This window comes from Canis lupus, chromosome 16 (genome assembly GCF_048164855.1).
Source record: "Canis lupus baileyi chromosome 16, mCanLup2.hap1, whole genome shotgun sequence".
Classification (NCBI taxonomy): Eukaryota; Metazoa; Chordata; class Mammalia; order Carnivora; family Canidae; genus Canis; species Canis lupus.
Window position 1 is genome coordinate 28,001,195 of NC_132853.1, and position 24,368 is coordinate 28,025,562.

The 24,368-nt window shown below is 43.3% G+C and overlaps 2 protein-coding genes and 1 long non-coding RNA gene across 8 annotated transcripts in view; 2 read left to right on the forward strand and 1 right to left on the reverse strand.

Moving 5' to 3' along the window:
• The window catches only part of LOC140606426 (uncharacterized), a 27,332-nt gene extending 15,031 nt beyond the window's left edge, over window positions 1–12,301 (reverse strand). For all 3 annotated transcript variants that reach the window (XR_012008740.1, XR_012008741.1, XR_012008739.1), the window contains exons 1-4: window positions 12,102–12,301; window positions 10,223–10,392; window positions 1,842–1,950; window positions 569–788 (exon numbers count right to left, since the gene is read on the reverse strand). This is a non-coding gene — a long non-coding RNA (uncharacterized lncRNA). The remainder of the gene's footprint in view (window positions 1–568; window positions 789–1,841; window positions 1,951–10,222; window positions 10,393–12,101) is intronic.
• The window catches only part of MTMR4 (myotubularin related protein 4), a 26,451-nt gene extending 11,321 nt beyond the window's left edge, over window positions 1–15,130 (forward strand). For all 4 annotated transcript variants that reach the window (XM_072779808.1, XM_072779807.1, XM_072779809.1 and 1 more), the window contains 9 exons: window positions 441–552; window positions 1,043–1,238; window positions 1,469–1,654; window positions 1,747–1,917; window positions 2,055–2,209; window positions 9,010–10,408; window positions 12,171–12,281; window positions 12,514–12,602; window positions 12,820–15,130. In XM_072779808.1, coding sequence (XP_072635909.1) covers window positions 441–552; window positions 1,043–1,238; window positions 1,469–1,654; window positions 1,747–1,917; window positions 2,055–2,209; window positions 9,010–10,408; window positions 12,171–12,281; window positions 12,514–12,602; window positions 12,820–12,997 — 2,597 coding nt within the window. In that variant the 3' untranslated portion in view covers window positions 12,998–15,130. The remainder of the gene's footprint in view (window positions 1–440; window positions 553–1,042; window positions 1,239–1,468; window positions 1,655–1,746; window positions 1,918–2,054; window positions 2,210–9,009; window positions 10,409–12,170; window positions 12,282–12,513; window positions 12,603–12,819) is intronic.
• A 1,136-nt stretch (window positions 15,131–16,266) lies between these two features.
• HSF5 (heat shock transcription factor 5) overlaps window positions 16,267–24,368 on the forward strand; it is a 45,310-nt gene continuing 37,208 nt past the window's right edge. The window contains exons 1-2 of the mRNA XM_072779832.1: window positions 16,267–16,963; window positions 22,698–23,072. Coding sequence (XP_072635933.1) covers window positions 16,327–16,963; window positions 22,698–23,072 — 1,012 coding nt within the window. The 5' untranslated portion in view covers window positions 16,267–16,326. The remainder of the gene's footprint in view (window positions 16,964–22,697; window positions 23,073–24,368) is intronic.

The following is a 24,368-nucleotide window of genomic DNA, read 5'->3' on the forward strand; positions in this document are numbered from 1 at the left end:
TCGCCATTAGCCCAGTGTCTGTAACCTGTCTGTGCTCTCGGTAGCTTGAGTGAGGAAGGGCCCGGGGGCAATTTGCATAGTGGAAAGAGCCAAACAAACTTGGCTTGGAATCAGGACTCTGCCACTTAACTATTGATGACTCCTTTGCTTGATCTGTCCAAATATTATTGTCTTATCTGTAGAATGGGGATGATAATAAAAATTATGGGCATAGCGCAGCTACTATATATTGAGAGCTTACTATATGTCCTCATTACTGGTAGTACCGTGACTATCATTTGTCAGTAATATCCTTATTATTGTTAGTGTATGGCACCTGAGCATCCAGAGCAAAGTGGTCTGCCCTGCTTGGGAAGCCTGGCTCACAGGGACCACTCTTGTCCTGGATGCTTGTTTCTAGGACATGTTCTTACGCTGTACCCTCCTCTGTATGTCTACAGAATACTACCCGAATTGTGAGGTCGTGTTCATGGGAATGGCCAACATCCATGCCATCCGGAACAGCTTCCAGTACCTCCGGGCTGTGTGTAGCCAGATGCCTGATCCCAGCAAGTAAGGTGGTCCCTACCTGCCCCCAGTTCCATCTTCACTCGTCTTGTCTTCACGTAGTTCTTCTAGTTCTTACAAGAGGAGATAGGGAGATGGGAAGTGTGGAGGTACAGGAGACCTGAGGGCCTGTTGCAGTGGGCCAGTTCTAAGAGCACTTCTTCTGCTTCTCAGCCAGCACTTTGGAATAGCCACAGTACACTGAGTTTCTTTGGTTTGTCCTACCTAAAGAACACAGAGAACTGGGGAAAGAAAGGATGGCTCAATGTACATGTGATGCTTCCCATTCCTCGCTCAGTCCTCAGTCTCTTGAGTGCCTCAGGTCTTGTCTTCTTTACCTTCCTGCCAGATATCTCCTGGCAGAAAGGCCATGGCTGGACCTCCTGGCTTCAGCCCTCACTAGGGACATCATTAGGAGAGGCTGGCTGTGGGTGGTAGAGAGACCATTGGAGCCTTAGCGCCCTTGGGGACAGACTCAATTTCTGCTCTCGTGTAGCTGGTTGTCGGCCCTGGAGAGCACCAAATGGCTGCAGCACTTGTCGGTGATGCTCAAGGCAGCTGTGCTTGTGGCTAATACCGTAGACCGGGAAGGCCGGCCTGTGCTCGTGCACTGCTCTGACGGCTGGGACCGGACGCCACAAATCGTTGCCCTGGCCAAAATATTGCTGGACCCATACTACAGGACGCTGGAGGTATTGAATGGAGTTGGGTGGGAAAGAACAGAGGGAAAGGAGGTGGGGAAGGTGTTGGGCCCTCAGAATCGGTCTTGGGGATCTTTCAGTAGGGGACATTGGTGGCTTTGAGTCTTCTAGCATCAGTTCTGCCCTCCTCTGAAGCTACCAGCTCTCTGCTTTGGGCATCCCCTAGGGAGTAGCACGCTAGCCTTTCCAGAAAGGCCCTATACTTATCCCCTTTTCTGCAGGGCTTCCAAGTTTTAGTAGAGTCTGACTGGCTGGATTTTGGTCACAAGTTTGGAGATCGCTGCGGCCACCAGGAGAATGCAGAGGACCAAAATGAGCAATGCCCTGTGTTCTTGCAGTGGCTTGATTCTGTTCATCAGTTGCTCAAGCAGTTTCCCTGCCTGTTTGAGTTTAATGAAGCATTCCTGGTGAGTTCTGAAGCCTGTGACCAGGGTCGGGGTGGGGGCGGAGGAAGGCGGCCCAGGCTCCCAGGTGCAAACTGGTAAAACTGGCCCTCTAGGTAAAACTGGTGCAGCACACGTACTCCTGCCTCTATGGCACATTCTTGGCCAACAACCCCTGTGAACGAGAGAAGCGCAACATCTATAAGCGGACCTGCTCTGTGTGGGCTCTCCTGCGAGCTGGCAATAAGAACTTTCATAACTTCCTCTACACACCAGGCTCAGACATGGTAAGTCTTGTCCTGTAGGTGCTGCTTGGAGACCTGCAGGGAGAATGGGCTGAATCAGTGGGAGAGAAGGCAGGCTTAGAGAAGGAAGAGGGACCTGGAACAGCTCACAAGACACTAGCACGGGGCTGCTTCCCTAGGTCCTGCATCCTGTGTGTCACGTCCGGGCCCTGCACCTCTGGACAGCTGTTTATTTGCCAGCATCATCTCCATGTACACTTGGGGAGGAGACCATGGATCTTTACCTTTCCCCGGTGGCTCAGAGCCAGGAGTTTTCTGGCCGCTCTCTGGACAGGTAAGAAGAGTCCTTCTTGCTCTCTCCTCCTCTCCACCAGGAAGGCAATGGTTGCTTTGTGCCTAACCTAATATTCTCCATCTTTTATGAGATATTTAAAGACTTTTTTTTTTTTTTTAGATTTTGTTTATTTATTCATGACAGATATATATATATATATAGAGAGAGAGAGAGGGAGAGAGGGAGAGAGAGAGAGGCAGAGACACAGGCAGAGGGAGAAGCAGGCTCCATGCCGGGAGCCCGACACGGGATTCGATCCCGGGACTCCAGGATCATGTCCTGAGCCAAAGGCAGCAGGTGCTGAACCGCTGAGCCACCCAGGGATCCCCTTTTATCAGATATTTAAAAGCAACTTCTTGCCTCAGTTGAAGGAGAAACTTGGCTCAGGACTTGTGCACTCTGTGTGTTTTCAAGGTCCTCTCTTAAGATAAGATTGGTTACCTTCTTTTCTGGAGCTGCTATCCTATGTGTCATAGCCAGCAGGGGAGAGGAGAACAAAATAGAAAGGACTATTTCAGGAAGGTTTGTGGGAAGGTTTGATTTAGGTATACTGATAGAAGACATTGGGGTACTTGACTGTCTTAGTAGTGACCTTTGCTATGTGCACCAATAGCTTCCAGAAGCATCTGATTCTCAGGGAAGTGGGTTCCCAGAAGGGGGTGGCCTTCATATTCTCCCTCAGAAAAACACCAGAATTGAAAGGCAGACATAAAAATTAATCTTCTGACTAATATTTGGGGGTATTAGAATGAGTATTGGTTAAAGAGTAATGCATGTTCCTATTTTTAAAAAGGCTGAACAATGTAAAAGTAGAAAATGAAAGTCTGGGGTGCTTGGGTGGCTGAGTGGTTGAGCATATGCCTTTGGCTCAGGTCCTGAGGTCCTGAGATTGAGTCCCATATCAGGCTCCCTGTAGGGAGCCTGCTGCTCCCTCTACCTATGTCTCTGCCTCTTTCTCTGTATCTCTCATGAATAAATAAATAAAATCTTAAAAAAAAAAAAAACCCACAAAACCAAAGAAAATGAAAGCCCTCCCTCTCAAATCCTTGTCCCCATAGGCATCCATTGCTAACATTTTGGTGCCTGTCCTTCTAGATGTTTATCGCTACATAGATATAGCCACACTGTCACACTCTCGTGTAGAAGCATTTTTGGGGCATCTGGGTGGCTCTGTTGGTTGAACTTCCGACTCTTGATTTCAGCTCAGGTCATAATCTCAGGGTCATGGGGTCGAGCCCTGCATTGGGCTCTGTATTCAGTAGGAAGTCTGCTTGAGATTCTCTTTCTCTCCCCTTCTGCCCCTTCCCTCCATGCTTGCTCATTCTCTCTCTCTCTCAAATAAATAGATAAATCTTAAAAAAAGAAACATTTGTAAGATACAAAAACAATCATATTTTGCATACTGTTCTGCAAGTTGTTTTTCCCATGTTGTAATAGGCTGTCACCCCCTAAAGCACATATAAACCTGTTTTATTGCTTTAGTGGCTGCATTTAACAGTCTAAAATCAGAGTGTAGCATAATTTATGTAACCAGTTTCCTATTGCTAATTTAGGTGATTTCTGGCTTTTTACAAATATCATTATTGGGAATGCTATAATTAACATCCTTAATTATATGTATGTTCTTAAAAACAATTGTGGTAAAATACATATAATATTTACTATCTGAACCATTTTTAAGTATATAGTTCACTAGTATTACCTTATATGTGTATCTTTGCATTTGTGTTAATACTTTTTTTTTTTTTTAATTTTTATTTACTTATGATAGTCACAGAGAGAGAGAGAGGCAGAAACACAGGCAGAGGGAGAAGCAGGCTCCATGCACCGGGAGCCAAACCGCTGCGCCACCCAGGGATCCCTGTGTTAATACTTTTGCCAGATAAATTCCTAGAAATGAAAGTTAAAGGGATAGGTACATTTCAAATTTCGATCTTTGTTTATTGGTGGAAGATTCTTAAAGTTAAAATATAACTTAAATTGTTAGTTAAGGGGATCCCTGGGTGGCTCAGTGGTTTAGTGCCTGCCTTTGGCCCAGAGTGCGATCCTGGAGTCCCGGGATCGAGTCCCGCATCGGGCTCCCGGCATGGAGCCTGCTTCTCCCTCCTCCTGTGTCTCTGCCTCTCTCTCTGTGTGTGTCTATGACGAATAAATAAATAAATAAATCTTAAACAAAATTTGTTGGTTAAATATTATAAAGGATAACAAAAACCCACCCCTCTAAATTATTGGTTTTAGAATGTTGAGTCCATGGTCAAGGGCTCACGGATAGGCTTCAGGAATTCTGTGATTTTCTTCTTTCCTAAACTATGCAGAATTTGGGTACAGGTTCGTAAGTTTAGTTTTCCAGGGAGAGGGTCCAGAACTTATCAAATTCTCAGTACATTCTATCACGTATTTAAAAATCACTCCCTTAAATTAGTATCTAATTTTTCCCATTTAAAAAAAATATTTTATTTATTTATTTAAGAGGGAGAGAGAGAGCATGAGCCAGGCAAGGGGCATTGGGAGAGGGAGAAGCACAGCACAGCAGGGAGTCCAATGTGGGACTTGATCCTAGGACCACAGTCAAGCTGAAGTCAGATACTTAACCGACTGAGCCACCCAGGTGCCCCTAATATCTAATATTTCAATTCAGTAAATGTTTCTTTAATACCTATTAGTTGCCTAATACTGTACAAGTTTGTGGGCGATACCAAAGAAATAGAAGATATTGATCCTATTTAGGATACTTTTTTTTTTTAAGATTTTATTTATTTATTCATGAGAGACACAGAGAGAGAGAGAGGTGGAGACACAGGCAGAGGGCTGTAGAGCCCGACGTGGGACTCTACCCCGGGTCTCCAGGGTCACACCCTGGGCCAAAGGCGGTGCTAAGCCGCAGAGCCACCCGGGCTGCCCTATATAGGATACTTTTAAAAAGCTGTAATAAGACAGATATAGGACAACTAGAGATCAGTTCTAAGCATCTAAGCAAATAAGAATATGTGTAGTTCAAAGCTATTGGGAGAAATGAGAATTTAGAAGGAGGTCATTTGGTGACTGTTTACTTAGAGAAGTTTTCTTTCTTTCTTTTTTTTTTTAAGATTTTATTTATTTATTCATGACACACACACACACAGAAAGAGAGGCAGAGACACAAGGCAGAGGGAGAAGGAGTCTCCATGCAGGGAACCTCATGTGGGACTCGATCCCAGGTCTCCAGGATCACACCTTGGGCTGAAGGTGGCGCTAAACCGCTGAGCCACCCGAGCTGCCCACTTAGAGAAGTTTTCATGGAAGACCTGGCAGGAGCCTTGGCTACTTGTGTCTTTAGCATCTGGCTCAGGGCCTGGCACATAATAGGTGCTTTAGTAAATAAATGCTTAAATGAACAAACGAATGGAATGAAGGGAGTTGTGAGCTTGGTAACAAGGTAGTGGAGAGGGGTCCAAAGGAATTTGATAGGGGCACCTGGTGGCTCAGTCAATTAACCATCTGCCTTCAGCTCAAGTCTTGATCCTGGGATGGAGCCCCACATCAGACTTCCTGCTCCGCGGGGAGTCTGCTTCTCCCTTTCCTTCTGCCCCCCACTCGTGCACTCTCTTTCTCTCTCAAAATAAATTAAAAAATCTTTAAAACAAAACAAAACAATTGGTTGCATGAAAGATAGTTTTTTTTTTTAAATTTTTACTTATTTATGATAGTCACAGAGAGAGAGAGAGAGAGACAGAGACACAGGCAGAGGGAGAAGCAGGCTCCATGCACTGGGAGCCCGCTGTGGGACTTGATCCCGGGCCTCCGGGATCGCGCCCTGGGCCAAAGGCAGGCGCCAAACCGCTGCGCCACCCGGGGATCCCGAAAGATAGTTTTAAGAGCAAAAGTACCTCTCCAGAGCTGGGAGGGACTAGAAAGGGGCCATTTTGAGGAATAGAAATGAATACAGGATAGTTCATTGAAGGCTTAAATATTACCCTGAGTTTATTTTGATTCACTTGTCAATAGTAATGCACTGTAGGAAGTCATTGTGACCTGGTGACAATGGGATTTCTGGAGAATGAGTCAGTGAGGTGGGTAGTTGGAAGCACAGAGATCAGCCAACACTGTTGTAATTTAGATAGAAGAGTTTGGAAAAGAGAAAGGATTAAAATCGGAGACTTTATAGAGAAGGCATTAGCAGATTATGGAGTGACTGAATGTGGGAGGAGTGTAGAAGTGTAGAGTAGAGGGTGCCTGTCAAAGACAGGTCCTAAGTCTCTGAGTTTAGAAACTAGGTGGATATTAGTACCAACTGAAAGACATTGGGAAGTTGAGAAGACAAGTCAGTTTGGGCAGGAGGAGAAGATACAGGCAGGTTGCGATTGATATATTATCAAAGGCTATAGGCCTTTGGAGAGTTGGATGGAGATAGATTTGGGGGACCAAGTAGTATGCAAAATAAAAAAAAGCTTTAACAGCTCACCTGACTTAACCTTTGGTTCTCTCTTTCCCTAGATCAAAAATGTCCTGCCCTTTTTAATTTTTCCATTGAAGTCCCAACACACACACACACACACACACACACACACACACACACACACAAAAAGAAGTCCCAACACAGTCTGCTATCCTCAGCTCAAATCCTACTCTCTCTATGTAGCCTTCCCTGACCATCCTAGCTGGATGGGTTGTCTTTGTTCTAATCTCCTCAGGCATTATTTTCTCTACCAGCATTATTATTATTATTATTATTTTAAAAGATTTTATTTATTTATTTTAGAGAGAGGGAGAGAGAACATATGTGAGCAGAGGGATGGGCAGAGGGAGAGAGAGAATCTCAGGCCGACTCTGCACTTATTGTGGAGCCCAACAGAGGGCTCCAACCCATGACCCTGGGATCGTGACCTAAACCTAAACCAAGAGTCAGTTGCTTAACCAACTGAGCCACCCAAGTGCCCCTCTGCCAGAATTATTGATTAATTTTTTTGTGCAGGTAGGAATCAGCTGTGGAGGATGGCAGGTTGTTGATATTGTTGAATTTGGGTCAAGAATACATGGGAAGTCTTTATATTTTTCTACTTTTGTATGTCTGAAAGTTTCCATAATAAAAAAGTAAAACAAAAACCCAAGTTAGCTGTGGGTACTTTTTAAATATACAGATATCTGGTTCTCACTCTTCACCATTCTTATTCACAGGTCTTAGATGGGCCTGATTGTTTGTAGATCTAGAAGACTTATAGGAGCCCCTAATGTATACCAAACATTGAACCCTACTGATCTGTTTCATTCAGTTGATACCTAGCAGTGGACACTTGATGTTAGATTTTAAGCTCGTTTATTCATTTCTCAAATTGTTTGGGGGGATCCCTGGGTGGCTCAGCAGTTTAGTGCCTGTCTTCGGCCCAGGGCATGATCCTGGAGTCCCAGGATCAAGTCCCACATTGGGCTCCCTGCATGGAGCCTGCTTCTCCCTCTGCCTGTGTCTCTCATGAATAAATAAATAAAATCTTTAAAAAAAATTGTTTGATTGGTGCTAGGGATTCAAATCAGAGACAGAGCTGCCCTCAAGGCACTTTCATAGCAGGAGATAAACAAGTAAACAGGAAGTACAACAATATGGGAAGTACTGAGCAATGTGCTTTGCAGTGGATTATTTTGTTTAATCTTCATGATGGCTTTAAGAGGTAGGTACCATTACCTGAGGGAACTAGGCTTAGAGAAGTTAAGGTTGCATAGTTAAAAATTTGCCAGGCTGGGATTTGAGCCCGGGCTATGGGACTCCAGAGACTATAATCAGCACCATTGCTATTGCCTTCCTGGAATTTCATACAAAACAAACAAACAAATAAATAATCAAAATTGATCCCAAAAGTAAAATCACACATAAAAATATTTAAAAAACATATTAAGTTTCAAAAGCCAAACACTTAAAAAATCAGCTGTATTTTAACTCAAACTTTGAGGGATTTTTCTGTATGGGTGGAACTGACCAAAGCATCTGGAAATAGGAGTCTAGTTAAGTCTCCACTGTTACCTGGCAAGTTTCCCTGAAGCATTCATTGTTCTAAGGACTTTTGAAATGTGTTAAAAATCAGACATTCTTGAAAATGTCTGTTACCCGTTTGGTGTGCATGAATGCCTCTAGAACGCCTGAGTGCTTTATCCTAGGGGAAGTTTCCATGGTGACTTAGGACTCCAAACATACACTGCTGCTAAGTTGGTTGTAAAAGGCTGTCTTGGTTACTACTGTGAGGAAGGGATCATTTATAATAAAGAAAGGAGTAAAAATGACAAGTTGTGAGTGTAGTCTTAGTAAGTTGGTTGTAGGCCGCCTGTAGTTTGAATCCTCATAGCATCTCTATAAGGTATAATTTATGATAATCATTTTATAGGGGAGGAAATCACGTCTAGAAGGTTAAATAATTTACCTGTAGCTGTACGGCTAATCAGTATCAGAACCAATATCATCTAGCTCCAAAACTTTTCCTTCCTACTGTGTGTGACAGAGGCAGTTGGTTGTGAGATTTATGATTCAGGTGTAGTCCTGGTTGGTATTGCAGATATAGAGGGCATTGAAATAATGGGAGTGGTTGAGATTGTCCAGGGAGATTGTGTAGGGTGAGGACTGATAAAAGCTGGGGATGGATCCTGGGTTCTGGAGGACAGAGCTCATGTCCTTCGCTTTTTGCACAGTAAACTTGTTGCAGTGAACATTGGTTCTTTGTAATCTAAAATGTGATTTCTTATGAACTCTGGCTTTGATGTTGCTTTGATGGTCTGATTCTATATATTGGAGATGGCTCCCATTTACTGACCTGGAGATGTTGTGTTTGTCATTCCAGATTACCTAAAACCAGATCTATGGATGATCTGCTTTCTGCCTGTGACACAAGCAGCCCCCTGACCCGCACGTCCAGTGACCCTAACCTCAATAACCACTGTCAGGAGACCAGAGTAGGCCTGGAGCCCTGGCATAGCAATCCTGAGGGATCAGAGACCTTTGTGGAATCTGGGATAGGAGGTCCTCAGCAGACCGTAGGAGAAATAGGTCTTCCTTCCTCTCTGCCCAGCAGCCAGAAAGACTACTTGAGCAATAAACCTTTCAAGAGTCATGGAAGCTGTTCTCCAAGTTACAAACTGCTTAGTACTGCAGTGCCCCAGGGAATGAAGAGTAACGTCTCTGATCCTGAGATCAAAGTCCTAGAAGAGACTAAGGAACCAGCTCCAGACCCTCCTGCCTCCAATGAGCTGAGTAGGACTTTAGATGGCACGGAGGAGCCACCTGAACATTGTCCTGAAAAAGAAGCTGTCAGTACACTCTCTGAAGTTGTTTCCAACAAATGTAATGGAGTTTGTGATTTTCCCGAGTCTTCCCAGGACTCCCTTACTGGTGCCCCCCAGCGGGCCTTGCTAGATTCCATGCTAGGTGTGCCCTTCAGATGCGTTCCAGATCACAGTCTGGGCACCCTTTGCAGCCCACTGAGTGCTACCTGCCAAACTCCTCCAGAGCCAAGCACTGACTTCCTCAGCCAGGATCCCCCAGGGTCTGTGGCAAGTATCTCCCACCAGGAACAGCCTAGTTCTGTGCCAGAGCTGATTCATAGGGAGGAATACACTGGCAAAAGAGGGAATAATAGGAATGGGCAGTTATTGGAAAATCCTCGCTTTGGCAAAGTGCCATTGGAATTGACCCGAAAGCCAATTTCTCAGAGCCAGATCAGTGAGTTCTCTTTTTTAGGATCCAACTGGGACAGCTTCCAAGGGATGGTGACTTCATTCCCAAGTGGGGAGACCACTCCTCGGCGGCTGCTTTCCTATGGCTGTTGTAGCAAGAGGTCAAACAACAAGCAAGTGCGGGCAACAGGGCCCTGCTTTGGGGGCCAGTGGGCTCAGAGAGAAGGGGTGAAGTCACCAGTCTGTTCTAGTCATTCCAATGGACACTGTACTGGTCCAGGAGGAAAAAACAACCGGATGTGGTTTTCCAGTCATCCAAAGCAGGTCTCCGGCACAAAGCCTGTTCCACTGAGCTGCCCTTCTCCAGTGCCTCCTCTTTACCTGGATGATGATGGACTCCCCTTTCCCACGGATGTGATCCAGCATAGATTACGGCAAATTGAAGCAGGGTACAAGCAAGAGGTGGAGCAGCTACGTCGACAAGTGCGTGAGCTTCAGATGAGGCTGGATATCCGTCACTGCTGTGCCCCTCCAGCAGAGCCCCCTATGGACTATGAGGATGATTTTGTAAGTATTCACTACTGCTGTCCATCCATTTGTTTATTTATCCAGCCTTCCATCCACTCAACATTTATTCATTGGGTACTTGCTATGTGGCACTGTGTTAGGTGGTCGGGCTATAGGATGAAGGACATAGTCTCTGCTTTCAAGGAGCTCACAGTGTATTGGGAGAGATAAGCAGACAACTAGAATGATGTTCTTAGGTGTTACCATGGAAGTAAGTATCAGGTATTGGGGGCTGGGGTGGAGTGAAGGCTTTCCTGAGAAGAAAAGTTTGAGTTGAGTGCTGAAGAATTTGTTATTTTTCACTAGGTAGACAGTGAAAAGGAAATATGATTCTCAAAAGCATGGAGGCAATAAGTACTCCAATGGGATGGCTTGGACGAAGGGGTAGGGGTTTGTGTGTGTGTGTGTGTGTGTGTGTGTGTGTGTGTGTACACGTGCATGTACAGATGTGCTGGGACCATTAGGGAGGGAGTTGGGTAGTGAGGCAGGAGCTTATATTGGAGAAGTAGACAGGGATTGGAAAGGTCAGCTTGAGATCCCTTCTTGTTCTACCCTCAAGGCAGCAGAATTTTTGGCCACTATCATGATCAGAATTGTATTTTAATAATACTCCCCTAGCAATAATGTGTCAAGTGGATAAGGCAGTTGAAACCTAGGTTGGGAGGCTGGTTAAAATGTTTTGGAATAATCCAAGTGAGAAATGATGAGGACTGTCTAGGCTTCACTGTGTTGGGAGCCCTACAGTTTGGGCACAGAATTCTTGGGGAGCTTCTAGGAGTCACCTTCTTGGCCACAATATCCTATCATCAACACAGATACTTCCCTTCCTCCTGTTAAGACATTCCCACTTGCCTGCCGCTCACTTGCTGGGATGAGATGGTCAGGGCTAACAACTTACTATTCAGGGGTAATGGTTTAAAACAGGAGTCAGTGAACTCTCTTTGATAAGGGGCCATATATTAAATACTTTAGACTTTGTTGGACATACAGTCTCTGTCCCACCTGTTTGACTCTGCTGTTACAGTATAAAAGTAGCCAAAAACATACATCAGTAAATAAGTGTGGTTGTCTTCCAATATACCTTGATTACAAAAAAGGCAGTGGGCTAGATTTGGCCTGTGGGCCATAGTTTGTGAACCCTGGTTTAGAATGTAATGAGAAATATCGCCACACTGTGATAAAGTATATTGGTTAAGAGCATGGATCTGAAGGCAAAGTTCAAGTTGACCCTTGAACAACTCAGGGGTTAAGGTGCTGACCTCTTGTGTAGTCAAAAATCCACATATAACTTTAACTTAACCACAGGTAGCCTACTGTTGACCAGAAGCATTACTGATAATACAGTCAATTAACATATATTTTGTATGTTAGATATATTGTATGCAGTATTCTTATAGTAAAGTAAGCTGGAAAAAAGAAAATGTTATTAAGAAAATTATAAGAAAGAAAAAAATCCATAGTAATGTACTGTATTTCTTGAAAAGTATCTGCACCCAAGTGGACCCATGCAATTCAAACCTGTGTTGTTCAAGGATCAACTGTACTAGGTTTAAATTTCAGGCTTATTACTATCTCTTGACTTTCTCAGGGCTTAGTTTCCTTATTTGTAAAATAGGGATGATAATAATAGTACACATCATAAGATTCTTGGGACGAATTAAAGTTCATGCATGTAATGTACTTAGAATAGTACCTGATGCACAGTAAACAGTAAATGTTAGTGATGGTGAAGATGGTGCTGAGATCTTTGCCTTTTCTTCAGACATGTTTGAAGGAGTCAGATGGCAGTGATATTGAAGATTTTGGCTCTGATCACAGTGAGGACTGCCTTTCTGAAGCAAGCTGGGAACCTGTTGATAAGAAAGAGACTGAGGTATGTGCAGGCGAATGCATACTTACATGAAGCATCGAGTCCTCATATTTCTCAGAGACGAGTGGCACGCTATAGATGAAGCTCTCTCCTAGATGAATGTCTTTTTAGACAAGTAGTGGCCAAGTAGAAAGACAGATCTTGTTGATGTCTCCTGGGATGCTTTCCTTGCTGCAGTGTTGCGCTTCCACTTGGTTGACAAGGACCTGGAATTTTTCCTTGTGCCTTCTGTTAGGTGACTCGCTGGGTTCCAGACCATATGGCATCACATTGCTATAACTGTGACTGTGAATTCTGGTTGGCCAAACGAAGACACCACTGCAGGTAAGATGTTCTGTATGATTCTGTATGGCTCATAAAGCAGTGACATACACGTATGTAAGCTAAACTGAGTTAATCTGAAAACGGATATATCTTTATCAGGATAATTTTTTTGTTTTCGTCCAACTTTTCTCTTTATTATTCATGTAAGGCCTTTGCAAGTGTTATTTCTTCTCAGTACACAGGCATTTCTGATGAACTCTTCTTTGTGCTTTGGCAGAAATTGTGGGAATGTGTTTTGTGCTGGCTGCTGCCACCTGAAGTTGCCCATTCCTGATCAACAACTCTATGACCCAGTTCTCGTCTGTAACTCATGTTACGAACACATCCAAGTATCTCGTGCCAGGGAACTCATGAGCCAACATCTGAAGAAACCCATTGCTACAGCTTCCAGCTGAATGCCAGAGGAGATGACCTGTCCAATTTTAGCAGGTTTGAAGGGAGGATCTGCTTCAGGTGTAGTTTTGAAGGTTCCTTGGTGTGGTGGCTCATGAAATCACAGAGCTCAAAGATACCGTCTTGAGAAATCCTCCTTGGTACCATGAGACTGGAGCAGAGGAATTCCAATTTGGCAGGAGGTCTTAACTGGTGAGACCCTCACCTTGGGGTAATGGTCCTGGATCCAGACCCAGAGTCTGGAAGCTTCATTTGAGTTGGTGACTCCCGCTTTTCTCCTGGGGGGGGATGGGGTGGGGGGTATGTGTGTCACAAGATGATGATTTCATAAATACTGCCTGATGATGTGTGCCCCAAACAGCAATAGAAAGGCATATGTATAACCAAACTCCAAGTGATAAACAGATCCATCTCTCTTCCACCTTGAAAAAAAGCAGATTCTAGTATATAAGATAGGAATTCCTATCCTATTTGAAATGAACTATATCCTGTTCCTCTGTGCTCTGTATCTGTGCATGAAGGCTCAGTCTTTAGAGGCACTCCCTCTAGTTGCAGTAGTTCTGTCTTTCTGTGGAGTTTGGGTTAAAGATTGGTTCAGTAAGTGGAGGTTTTGCTGTATTTTTCACTTGGCTCATTAGCCAGCATCAGTGAATATTCAGTTTAGAGGGACAGTTCCTAAGGAGTGAGACACTTTTGGGAGCAGAGGAAAACTCTGCTTATGTTCAGTCCGGGCAAAAATCAGTTATTTTGAGCTGTGAAGGCAGTAGTCGTGGTTACTCAGTGGCAGCTCTTGAGGTATGCACTGTGAGAAATGAGAAGGGAAAAGCAGAAATGATCCTTGTCAAATATTTTCTGATTGTGCCCTGCTCTTTGCGCCTGACTTTTCCTAGTTGTCCTGGTGCTAACACAGGAGTTACACCTTGATCCTCTCCTGGCATGAAAATAAAACAATGGTTTTTTTGTTGTTATTGTTCCACGGCCCACTTCCCTCATGTTGTCTTTCCCTTGGCTGCTGCCTCCTCTGGGTCACACTGCTTCTTATCCTGAACACTTGACACCTCAAGGGTAGAATTTAGCATTTGGTTTTTACCTCCTAGAATATGCTGTTTGGTATGTGAGGGTTTCAGTACAAATGCTGCTGTCTATTTCTGTGCACTTAACAATGGAACCCAAACAGAAGAGAATAAAGCCTTGATACCAAAATTGGGGGAGAAGATGTGTCCATTTGGACCAAACATTGTTTTTCTTTGTTTTGTTTCATCTTAATATGTACCAGTGGCACTTAACCAAAAGATACAGTGATATAGCCATGTACTGTGGTTGGGACAGATATAGTCTCCTTGACCTGTAATGAAACCACTAGTATTTCCTTTATACATTTTCCTTAATCCATTGGTGTATTAAAGGTAAATTACACTTAGGCTTATCCTGTTTTAAAACTATGGTAGCTGTCTGTCTAACTGCTACTTTAATGTTGCTTCCTAGAAAAAAAAAATTCATTTGAAAATAAAGAGGATCTGCATTTAGAACAAGAATTGTTACTTGTCCTGACCTTTCCTTCAGTCCTACAGAGAAGCATCTGTGCTTTTATACTTGTCATGGATGTAACCTAAAAAGTTTTGGCGTATTTAGGTCAGCCTAGCAGAACTTTTTTTTTTTTTTTTTTGTTTAAATGGAGTTGAATAATGGAGATTTGTGTCTGGGAAATTCCTGAGATCATTGAAAAAGTAACAAACTATTCCTTGTCTCTGATACATAAAATTCTCCTAAGCATTTTCTCAATCATTAAAATTTACTGCCAGTTTCGAGTGGCTTTTTAATTAACTTGACTTTCATTGCACCTCACTCTGCCCATTTTCAGGGGGAGTAGGATTGGTAACATTTGAGGAGACTGTATCTTGTCTACTTTGTGTGGCTGTTTTGAGGGACTGTCCCATCAGTAAACATACTGCATGGCCTTGGAGAGAGACTCTGGGCTCGTGGCTCAGAGGTATTCATCAAATACTCCTTTCAGAGCTCTTGTGGGTGTAAGTGACATGATGTGGCCAAAAATCCAAACTGTGCAGTTGCGTTGTGACAAACATGCAATGTGCTGTAAAAACTCAATACAATTTAAATAAAATCTCTATATTAGTGCTGCTTTGTTGGGTCTTTTTATTCATTTTAATTTCTAAGAAAACTTAATCATTTTTCTTTGATTAAAACGTACTCCTTCCTCCCAGCCCTTTCCATTTTAAAAAATTATTTTTTTATTTATGAGAGACAGAGAGTGAAGCAGAGACACAGGCAGAGGGAGAAGCAGGCTCCATGCAGGGAACCCGACGTGGGACTCGATCCCAGGTCTCCAGGATCAGGCCCTGGGCCAAAGGCAGCGTTAAACCGCTGAGCCACTGGGGCTGCCCCTCTTTCATTTTTAACAGCTCCTGCTACATTATTTATTGATCGGACAGGGGTTTATCCTTATGGATACTATAGAATTCTGTCCCATCTCATGTGAGGTTTGTTTCTGTTTAATGTCTAAGGTGGCACCAGCTGGTTGACCAGGCACACAGGATTGTATTCAGTCTTCGGATTCCCTCCTCATAGGCCTCTCCGTTCTCATCCTGCCTCGAGTAAACCTGTACTGAGCCAAATTATTGCCCTAAGAGGGTCTATTTAAAAACACATAAAATGTTACTATGTAAAAGGTGAATTTGTTTCCGGAGGATACCATAGCCCCATCGCCATTTTTATTTTGGAGAAACAAACAGTTTAACTGTTAGTTTACACTTAGTTTATAGCTACTCAGATTAGAGAGTTGGGCCCTTTGTTCTCCAGAATGGCCAACTTTGAATCGCGAAGTGCACACTTTGGGAATTCTAAATCCCCCACACGCTGGCTGAAGTGATAAACAGGAGTCTTGGTATTCCTGGCCGGATAATCGGGCTTATCTCTTCGCAGGACTGAACGCGACGTGGAGGGCAGCGGCTCCTCCCAAGCCCGGCGGTTTGGGGACGGCGGCGAGGGAAGGCGAGCGGCCGCGGCAGCGCCTCACGCTGCTGCACGCGGCGGGGCTCGACGCGGCGTCGGGCGTGCCCTGCGGCGCGGCGTCCAGGGGGCGGGCCGGCTCGTGCCGCGTCCGGCCGCGCGGCGAGAACTCGAGGCCCCATTGGCCGCGCTGCAAGGCGCGGCGGGGCGCTCGTGCGCCAACGGTCCCAGGGTCCGCGGCGGCCGGACACAGGCCGGAGGGGGCAGGGCGCAGCGAAGGCCTGGCGAAGGGGGAGGGGGGGATCGAGAACGGGGTGGGAGAGCCAGGCTTGGCGGGGCGAGGCCCAGAGCCCGGGTGGGGGCGATGGAGGAGGCGCTGCTCTCCACCCCCATCAATCCCAACAACTTCCCCGCCAAGCTGTGGCGGTTGGTGAACAGTCCCCGGTACCGCTCGATCCGCTGGGACGGTCGTGGCGAGGGGCTGCTCATCGACCAGCCGCTCTTCGAGGCCGAGCTGCTCAGCCCGCCCGGGGCAGGGGCGGGGGGCGGCGGCGGCGGGGGCGGCGGCGGCGGCGGGGGCGGCGTTGGGGGTTCCGGGGCCGGGGCCGAGCCCGAGCTCTTCAAGACCACCAACTTCACCAGCTTCATCCGCCAGCTCAACCTCTACGGCTTCCGCAAGGTGGTGCTGGGCGGGCCGGGCGCGGCGGGGCCCGGGCCGGGACCAGGGGGCGGTGGGCCGGCTGGCGACGGGCCGCTCCACCACTTCCACAGCCCGCACTTCCGCCGCGACCAGCCACAGCTGCTCGTACACCTCAAGAGGCTCACCAGCGCCAACAAGGCCAAGCTGGCGGCCGGCCTGGAGGTGCCCTGCCGGCCGCCCAACCGCTTCCAGAGGCTCCTCATCACGTCGGCCTCGGCCTCCGCCTCCGCCTCCGCCTCCACCTCCCCGCTGCAGCACCAGGAGCCACCGCCGCCCGCGGGGCCCCGGCCCGAGCCGCACGGTGAGTCCTCCTTACCTGTGGCAGGGGCACATGGGGCGTCAGGGAGCAACCGCCACCTCGGAGGGCATCTCGCACAGCCAGCCCCTTGCTGCCGTGCTTCCCGAGAGGTAGGCCACGGCACCTCCGCGGTTTCCAGCACCCCGCTTCCCGCCACTACCGCCCCGGGAAAGAGGCCGTGGGCTTCCGGCCCCTTCTGGTTACTTGTCCGCTGGTGGCCGAAGGGACCTCTGCTGAAGGCTTTCTGCTGTTCCCGGCCCCTCCTGAACTCCAAGCCTCCATAACCACTTACTTTCCCGAGACCCCGGCCTTACCTTGAACATCTAGAATGAATAAGTAGCCCTTTGTCGAAGCATTAGGTTGGGAAAAAGGGTCTCCTTTGCACTAATGGGAAATGAAGCAGAGTTACAGTAGAGGGTAAGAGTATGACGGCCAAGGTGGGAAGGAACCAAGTCACGGCCAGGAAAACTTAGGACGTGTCTACCAACCACCTTGAGTGGAAGCATGTCCTTGAAGAGACAGGCCATCCTCCTGACACATGACTCACTGACACATCCGAGAAATCTTATTAGAGATGTCCTTGACAGTACTGGTAGGTTCCAAGGAATGTATGGAAAGGCCGACATTGTTTACGTATCCTAAGAGTGAAAACATAGTAATATATTTAATTGTTTATAAGATATCGTTCGTGCTTACAATGAACTGGCTAAACGTTTCTTTCATTGTAACTAATTAGAGCCGATGTTTACCTAAGGTGTTATGGTTAGGCAAACACTAGGCAAAAATGGTTCTCATTACTGTCAAGTGTAGTTTAAGAGAATTGTAGAAAGTTCACATTTGCAGTCTTTGAATCTTTCACTCTACACTTTTCAGTATTGAAATAACTTTGTATGAATGCGTATTTACTAAAAGCTCAAAAATTCTCTGTGATAGAAAATTGTTTTACAAACTTGATTACTGATGCTCTTCCCCGAACTCTTCCAGGAAGGTGAGGGTGGCCACATTCCTTCCCTCTGTTTAGAGCCCATGATATGAGGCAGTATTCCAAGACAGCAACTGGATATAATAATGAGAATTCATTCTTTGCCTTCAGTAGAAACATTTTCACCATGTTAATTTGGATTTAACATAATATGTAAGGATTATTTTTCAGATATGGGAAACTTTAAAAATATACAAATAAAAGTAACGCTTTGTTCAGTTTAACCGAGGCCCAGGGTTATGAATGAGGAAGCATTTTGTTCATTTGGAATTTAGAAGATAAGAGATCATAAGCTTGTGTGTCTGTGGAGTTTAGAAGATAAGGGATTAGGTTAGAGTTCTAGCAACAACTTGGAAAAATAGCAGTGGCATAGGAATGTTCTAAAGGAATTCTAAAGGAATATTAAGCTACTTCCATGTGATGGCCATTGATTTTGGTGGGGAATTAAATGGGGAAAGGCAATGGAGATAATAACATGGCATCCATTTGGCAGAATCTCTGACATGGATATTTGTTTTTCAGGTTGTGTATCTGGTGGGCATAAGGAGAAAAGACTGGGAAGTGTGTTCTTGGGAGAAATAGGATAACCACTTCAGAGAAACATATATATGTGAATACATAAAAATAAGGTCTTGCTCACTTTTTTCATTTCTCCGACTTTCTTTCTCCTCACCTATGTTAAACCGAGTTGTATTCTAAGGATAGAGTCTATTTTATTTTTATTTATTTAAAAGATTTTTATTTATTTGAGAGAGAGCACAAGCAGGGGGAGTGGCAGAGGAAGAGGAAGAAGCAGATTCCCTGCTGAGCTGACAGCTGGCAGCTCCCAGGCCCCAGAGATCCTGGCCAGAGCTGAAGGCAGACTGAGCTACACAGGCACCTCCCATAGAGTCCATTTTAATTAAAGAAATACAGGGGCTGCCTATGGTCTGATTTTCTTCACTTATAGTTCATTTGGTCAGCATTTTAAAGATTATTTGTTGAATAACGTAAATTTAATTCATACTTTTGCAGTATTGGTAATACACCAATCCACATATAGCTAGATTATTGTAGTTTTCATGTATTTACTTTTTTCTTTTCTTTTCTGTTCTGTCAGTTAGTGCAGAAGGTATGTCATTTATGGATTGTCTACACCATAGGCTTGGTTCACTAGGGAATTGTCTTACTGGTGTGGGCAGGATATAATTCTATGTTCAAGAATACTGGGCCAGCTTTGCTTTAATTCTATGTTCTAAGCCCTTGGCTCTTTATTTCTCTTTATATAATTTTTATTCTACTTGAATCTTTCATTAGTTAAACCTGATTATACTGCTGCTTCTTAGTTTCCACTTGTGTTTACTGTGTTCTACTTCAGCTTATGGTTTGAATACTTTTTTTTTTTTAATAATAGAATCCTTTGTTTTAGTACCTACTTCTCTTATCTAGATCCATTGAACTAGCTGTCTTGTTCACCTTTCAGGAATGTACTTGATAAGAAATATGAAGATCACATGTTTTTCCCTTTTTTTTAAGTCCACTTTTGTTATTTTGTTCTTAAGTGGCAATTTATTTTACAATATTTGTTAAAACTTTCTAAACTAAGTAACAAGTCTGAGCAATAGTACATAATCTGTTTTAGCCTGGGGATAACAAGCTCTCAAGAGTCAAGTTTTGGGCAAGATGCAGGTTTTTTCCTGGGAATTGATTAGCTCAGATTCATTCATTCATTCATTCATTCTAAAGATTTTATTTCATGAGATACACAGAGAAAGCAGAGACATAGGGAGAAGTAGGCTCCCTTGGAAAACCTGATGGAGAAGCTGAGGGAGAAGTAGGCTCCCTTGGGAAGCTTGATGGGGAACTCGATCGATCCTAGGACCCTGGATCACAACCTGAGCCAAAGGCAGACGCTCAACCGCTGAGCCACCCAGGCGCCCCTCAGATTGATTTATATAGAAGGAATAGGATTTTTAAAAACAAATCCATTGTGCCTTGCAATTATGGATTTAAACTTTGCCAAATATATCCTAAAGATGTTGTGAAAACATATAGGTGATAGTCTGTGAAGTTGATCAGAATAGAGCCCTATGAGATAACCCTTAACAATAAGAGCTGAAAATGTTTTAGTTCTTTATTTTATTTTTTAAAAAGATTTTATTTATTAATTCATGAGAGACACAGAGAGAGGCAGAGACACAGGCAGAAGGAGAAGCAGGCTCCATGCAGGGAGCCCGATGCAGGACTTGATCCCGGGACTTCAGGATCATGCCCTGGGCCAAAGGCAGGTGCTAAACCGCTGAGCCACCCAGGGATCCCTAGTTCTTAATTTTAAAAAACAAATGTAAAGGAATACCCTTGTAATGCTATCAGTGTTCTTATGTTAGCAGCATCTAAAAATCTATAAATATTTGGCTGTCACTCAGAGATTGTGACAGAAGTTGAATTTATATTTTAATTTGAGAATTCAAAGAGAATTCTTTAAGTAGCTGCTTAAATTATTGACAGTCTGCAGATTCATTAATAGCTTAACTCTAAAGAAGGTAGAAGAAGGGTTAGCTATTACACAGTGTACCAGTATGTAGTTTTAACATGTGAAGGATCCAAGGAAGAATCAAGTGGTGGGTAGTTTTAGACTTCAGAAATATCTGTTTTAAAGAGCAGAAAATATTTCTTTAGGTCTTAAAAGATTGCACTGGTAGTTCAAAGTGTGTATATGTATGGAATTGCTAGTCAAATACTATAAAAACTATCTTTTGTACTTCAGAGGAAAAGAAGAAACGCAGTTTTTAGGGAGTATATATGATTTGAATACAGTCTTCTGAACTAAGATTGTTTTTCTCCATTAGATTTAGACCTCTTGATTTCCAGGGCTTTAGATTTGTTTGTATATATATATGTATTTGTCTTGTTTTTGACATTAATGCTTTATTCCTTTATTTTATTTTTTATTTTTAAAAAATATTTAATTTATTTATTCATGAGAGACACGGGGAGAGAGAGAGGCAGAGACACAGGCAGAGAGGGAAGCAGGCTCCATGCAGGGAGCCCGACATGGGACTCAATCCTGGGTCTCCAGGATCACACCCTGGGCTGAAGGCGGCGCTAAACCGCTGAGCCACCAGAGCTGCCCTGCTTTATTCCTTTAAAAAATTTTATCATTTCTAAGAGTGTGTTTTATGAAAATTGACTTGACTCAAACAGTGCCAAACCAGAATTTATTCCTTTAAAAAATTTTATCATTTCTAAGAGTGTGTTTTATGAAAATTGACTTGACTCAAACAGTGCCAAACCAGAAGTGGTTAAGAGTGCTCCTAATGCTTTATTTTTTTTTCTTGTTTCTTTTTCTTTTCTTTCCTTCTTCCTTTCCTTTCCTTTCCTTTCCTTTCCTTTCCTTTCCTTTCCTTTCCTTTCCTTTCCTTTCTTTTCGAGAAAGAGAGAGAGAGAGAGACAGAGAGCCTAAGGGGCAGAGGGAGAGAGAAGCTTAAGGAGGCTCCACACCCAGTGCAGAGCCCGAGGTGGGGCTTGATCTCATGACCTTGAGATCATGACCTGAGCCAGAATCAAGAGTCAAATGCTTAACCAACTGAGCCACACAGATACCACCTCTTGCGTTATTCTTTAGAGGAAATTAAACACCATAGAAATAGAATGAAAGATGCATAATACATTGAATGGGCTTACAATTTAAATATTTGGTAAAGTAGGTCTTTGAGTGTCATCTTTTACCATGTAGTTTAACAGATGAGCAGTACATAAATTAGACTTTCCCTGTTTTATAGATTGATTTAATGAAATAAATTGAAAGGAATTTGTGAACCACATAATTTAATACACAACACCCTTCCTGGGAATAAATTAGCTTAGCTTTATGTTCAAGAATTACAGTCTGAAAAATAAGTTCAGTTTGCCACGTGTATATTTTCTTTTTCCTCATTATATAGAATTGCCCTTTCTCTCTCTTCATCACCTTCACTTTTTAATTCCTTTCTACTTTACTAGGTGAGAGAAAGCAAGTATCAGAATCCCTAGGACTGGGTATGTGGATTTTTAACAAACTCTCCAGGTGATTTCAGATGTAAGTCCATCTTTGAGAGTCACTGATATATAGGAAGGGACTCTACTAGAGATACTCTGAAGAAAAAAAGACCATGGAAAATTTTGATTAGTTTAGGAAAGGAAGAAAAGAACTGAGTCAAAGTTTTCAAGCCTGACTTTTCGGCAAAGATTATCATAAAAAAAAAAATTCTAAAGGGAGTAAAGAACATTAACTTTCTTTTTGGTTTGCATTATAGTTCTTATTTGATCGATACTTATTTCTTGAATGTATATTGTTGAGTGTCTACTTTCGTGCCTATTATTAAGATTTCTAAATGATTTGAAAGATTGGAATATCTAAAACTTCTATGAAGTAGTTTACAGGTTGGAAAAATCTGGGTCAATCACTTGAGGTAAAAAGGTAATATGACTGAATCATCTATAAAAGGCTTTGAATATTGAATTTGACTTAACATTTGATTTAGTATTAGGGTTTGGCTACTTTGTCTCTTATGACAATAATACTGAGAAACAAGCCAAAGTTTATTTGATTACTTTTTAAAGCAGTATGTGTGCAATGTTGTATTCTGGATTCTCAGCTTGTTTTTACCAGAACTAAATTTCTGTTGTGTTAAAAATGGCTGAGAATTCAAAATATTCTTATTTTGTGACTTTTGGTTTACTAATTCAGTGGTCTAATGTAAAATTAGTAAATATGCTCTTCCTTTTTTTATGCAGGACCAGTGGCTGTTGGACAATTCCACCGGTCATTCCGGAGAGATAGTTTGTCTCCTTACTCCTATGTATCGACTTCATCCCACAACCACAGTACTTTCCCTCTGAAAGGTTTAGATCGGACTCCGATTCCTCCTAGAACATGGCAGAACTCCCTTGGAATGCACCCAGGACAAGTGGAAACGTCTCCCACTTTTTCAGATAAAGGGGTTCCATTTCCTGTACTGCAGAGGTTTCCAACTGAGGTTACCTATACCCTGCAGCCAAGTGCCACATCTGTACACGTTCAGCAAGGTCCTCAAACAATGGTCAGCTCCTCCCAAAAATATAATAACTACACACCCTCAGCGCAGTACTCCCAAGCTTACTATCCAACAGGTATGAAAAATTCAAGTTCAATAGCTTCTCTTAAAGTACTTTATTATAAACATTTATATTTTTAATGCATTTCTGCATGCTTAAAAATAGGAATACTCACCTAAGAAAGGTCAAAGAATTCTCATCAGGGCATATTTTTAAGCGATATATAAAATTTCATTGTGTTCTTAAGGATTATAAAAATTCTGTTGAGTACGTAAAAGTATATGGTTTCTAGTGAAACTTTGGTATCTTCGAAATGTGTCCTAGTAATGAAATTAGAACATAGTACTTTGGGACCTTGTTTTTAACTTTGCTGTTGGTGCAGCATTTTATTTCTTTTAACAAAAAATTATATATATGTTACAGTTGACCCTTGAACAATGTGGAATTGGGGAACTGACCCCCCATGCAGTTGCAAATCCGTGTATAACTTTTGACTTTCACCTAAACTTAACTACTAATTGCCTGTTCTTGACTGGAATCCTTACCTCCGATAACAAAGAGTTGACTAGCACATATTTTGTATGTTATATGTATTAAGTACTGTATTTTTACAATAAGCTAGAAAAAAGAAAATTTTTTTGATTTCTATTATGATTTTTAAGAAAATCATAATAGAAAATACATTTATGGGATGCCTGGGTGGCTCAGTGGTGGAGCACCTGCCTTTGGCTCAGGTCATGATCCCGGGGTCCTCAGATTGAGTCCCACATCAGGCTCCCAGGAGGGAGCGTGCTTCTCCCTCTGCCTATATCTCTGCCTCTCTCTGTGTCTCTCATGAATAAATAAATAAAATCTTAAAAAAAGAGAGAATACATTTATAATACTGTACTGTATCAAAACAACGTGGACCCACATAGTTCAAACTCATGTTGTTCCAAGGTCAACTGTATATACTGTATTTTTTAATGTTATAGGTGAGATTATATCATAATGAAATTTTAGTATCTCAGTAATGAAGTTTTTTTTTGTTTTGTTTTTTGTTTTTTAAAGATTTTATTTATTCATGAGAGACACACAGAGAGAAAGACAGAGAGGCAGAGACATAGGCAGGAGAAGCAGGCTCTTCACAGGGAGCCCGATGTAGGACTCAATTTCCGGGCCGGGGATTACGCCCTGAGCCAAAGGCAGACACTCAACCGCTGAGCTACTGAGGTGTTCCAGTAATGAAGTTTAATTAAAAAGCATAATATCTGTTAAAACTAAATTATATTCTTTGGGTAGCCCTGGTGGTGCAGCGGTTTAGCACTGCCTGCAGCCCGGGGTATGATCCTGGAGAACCAGAATCGAGTCCCGTGTTGGGCCTGCTTCTCC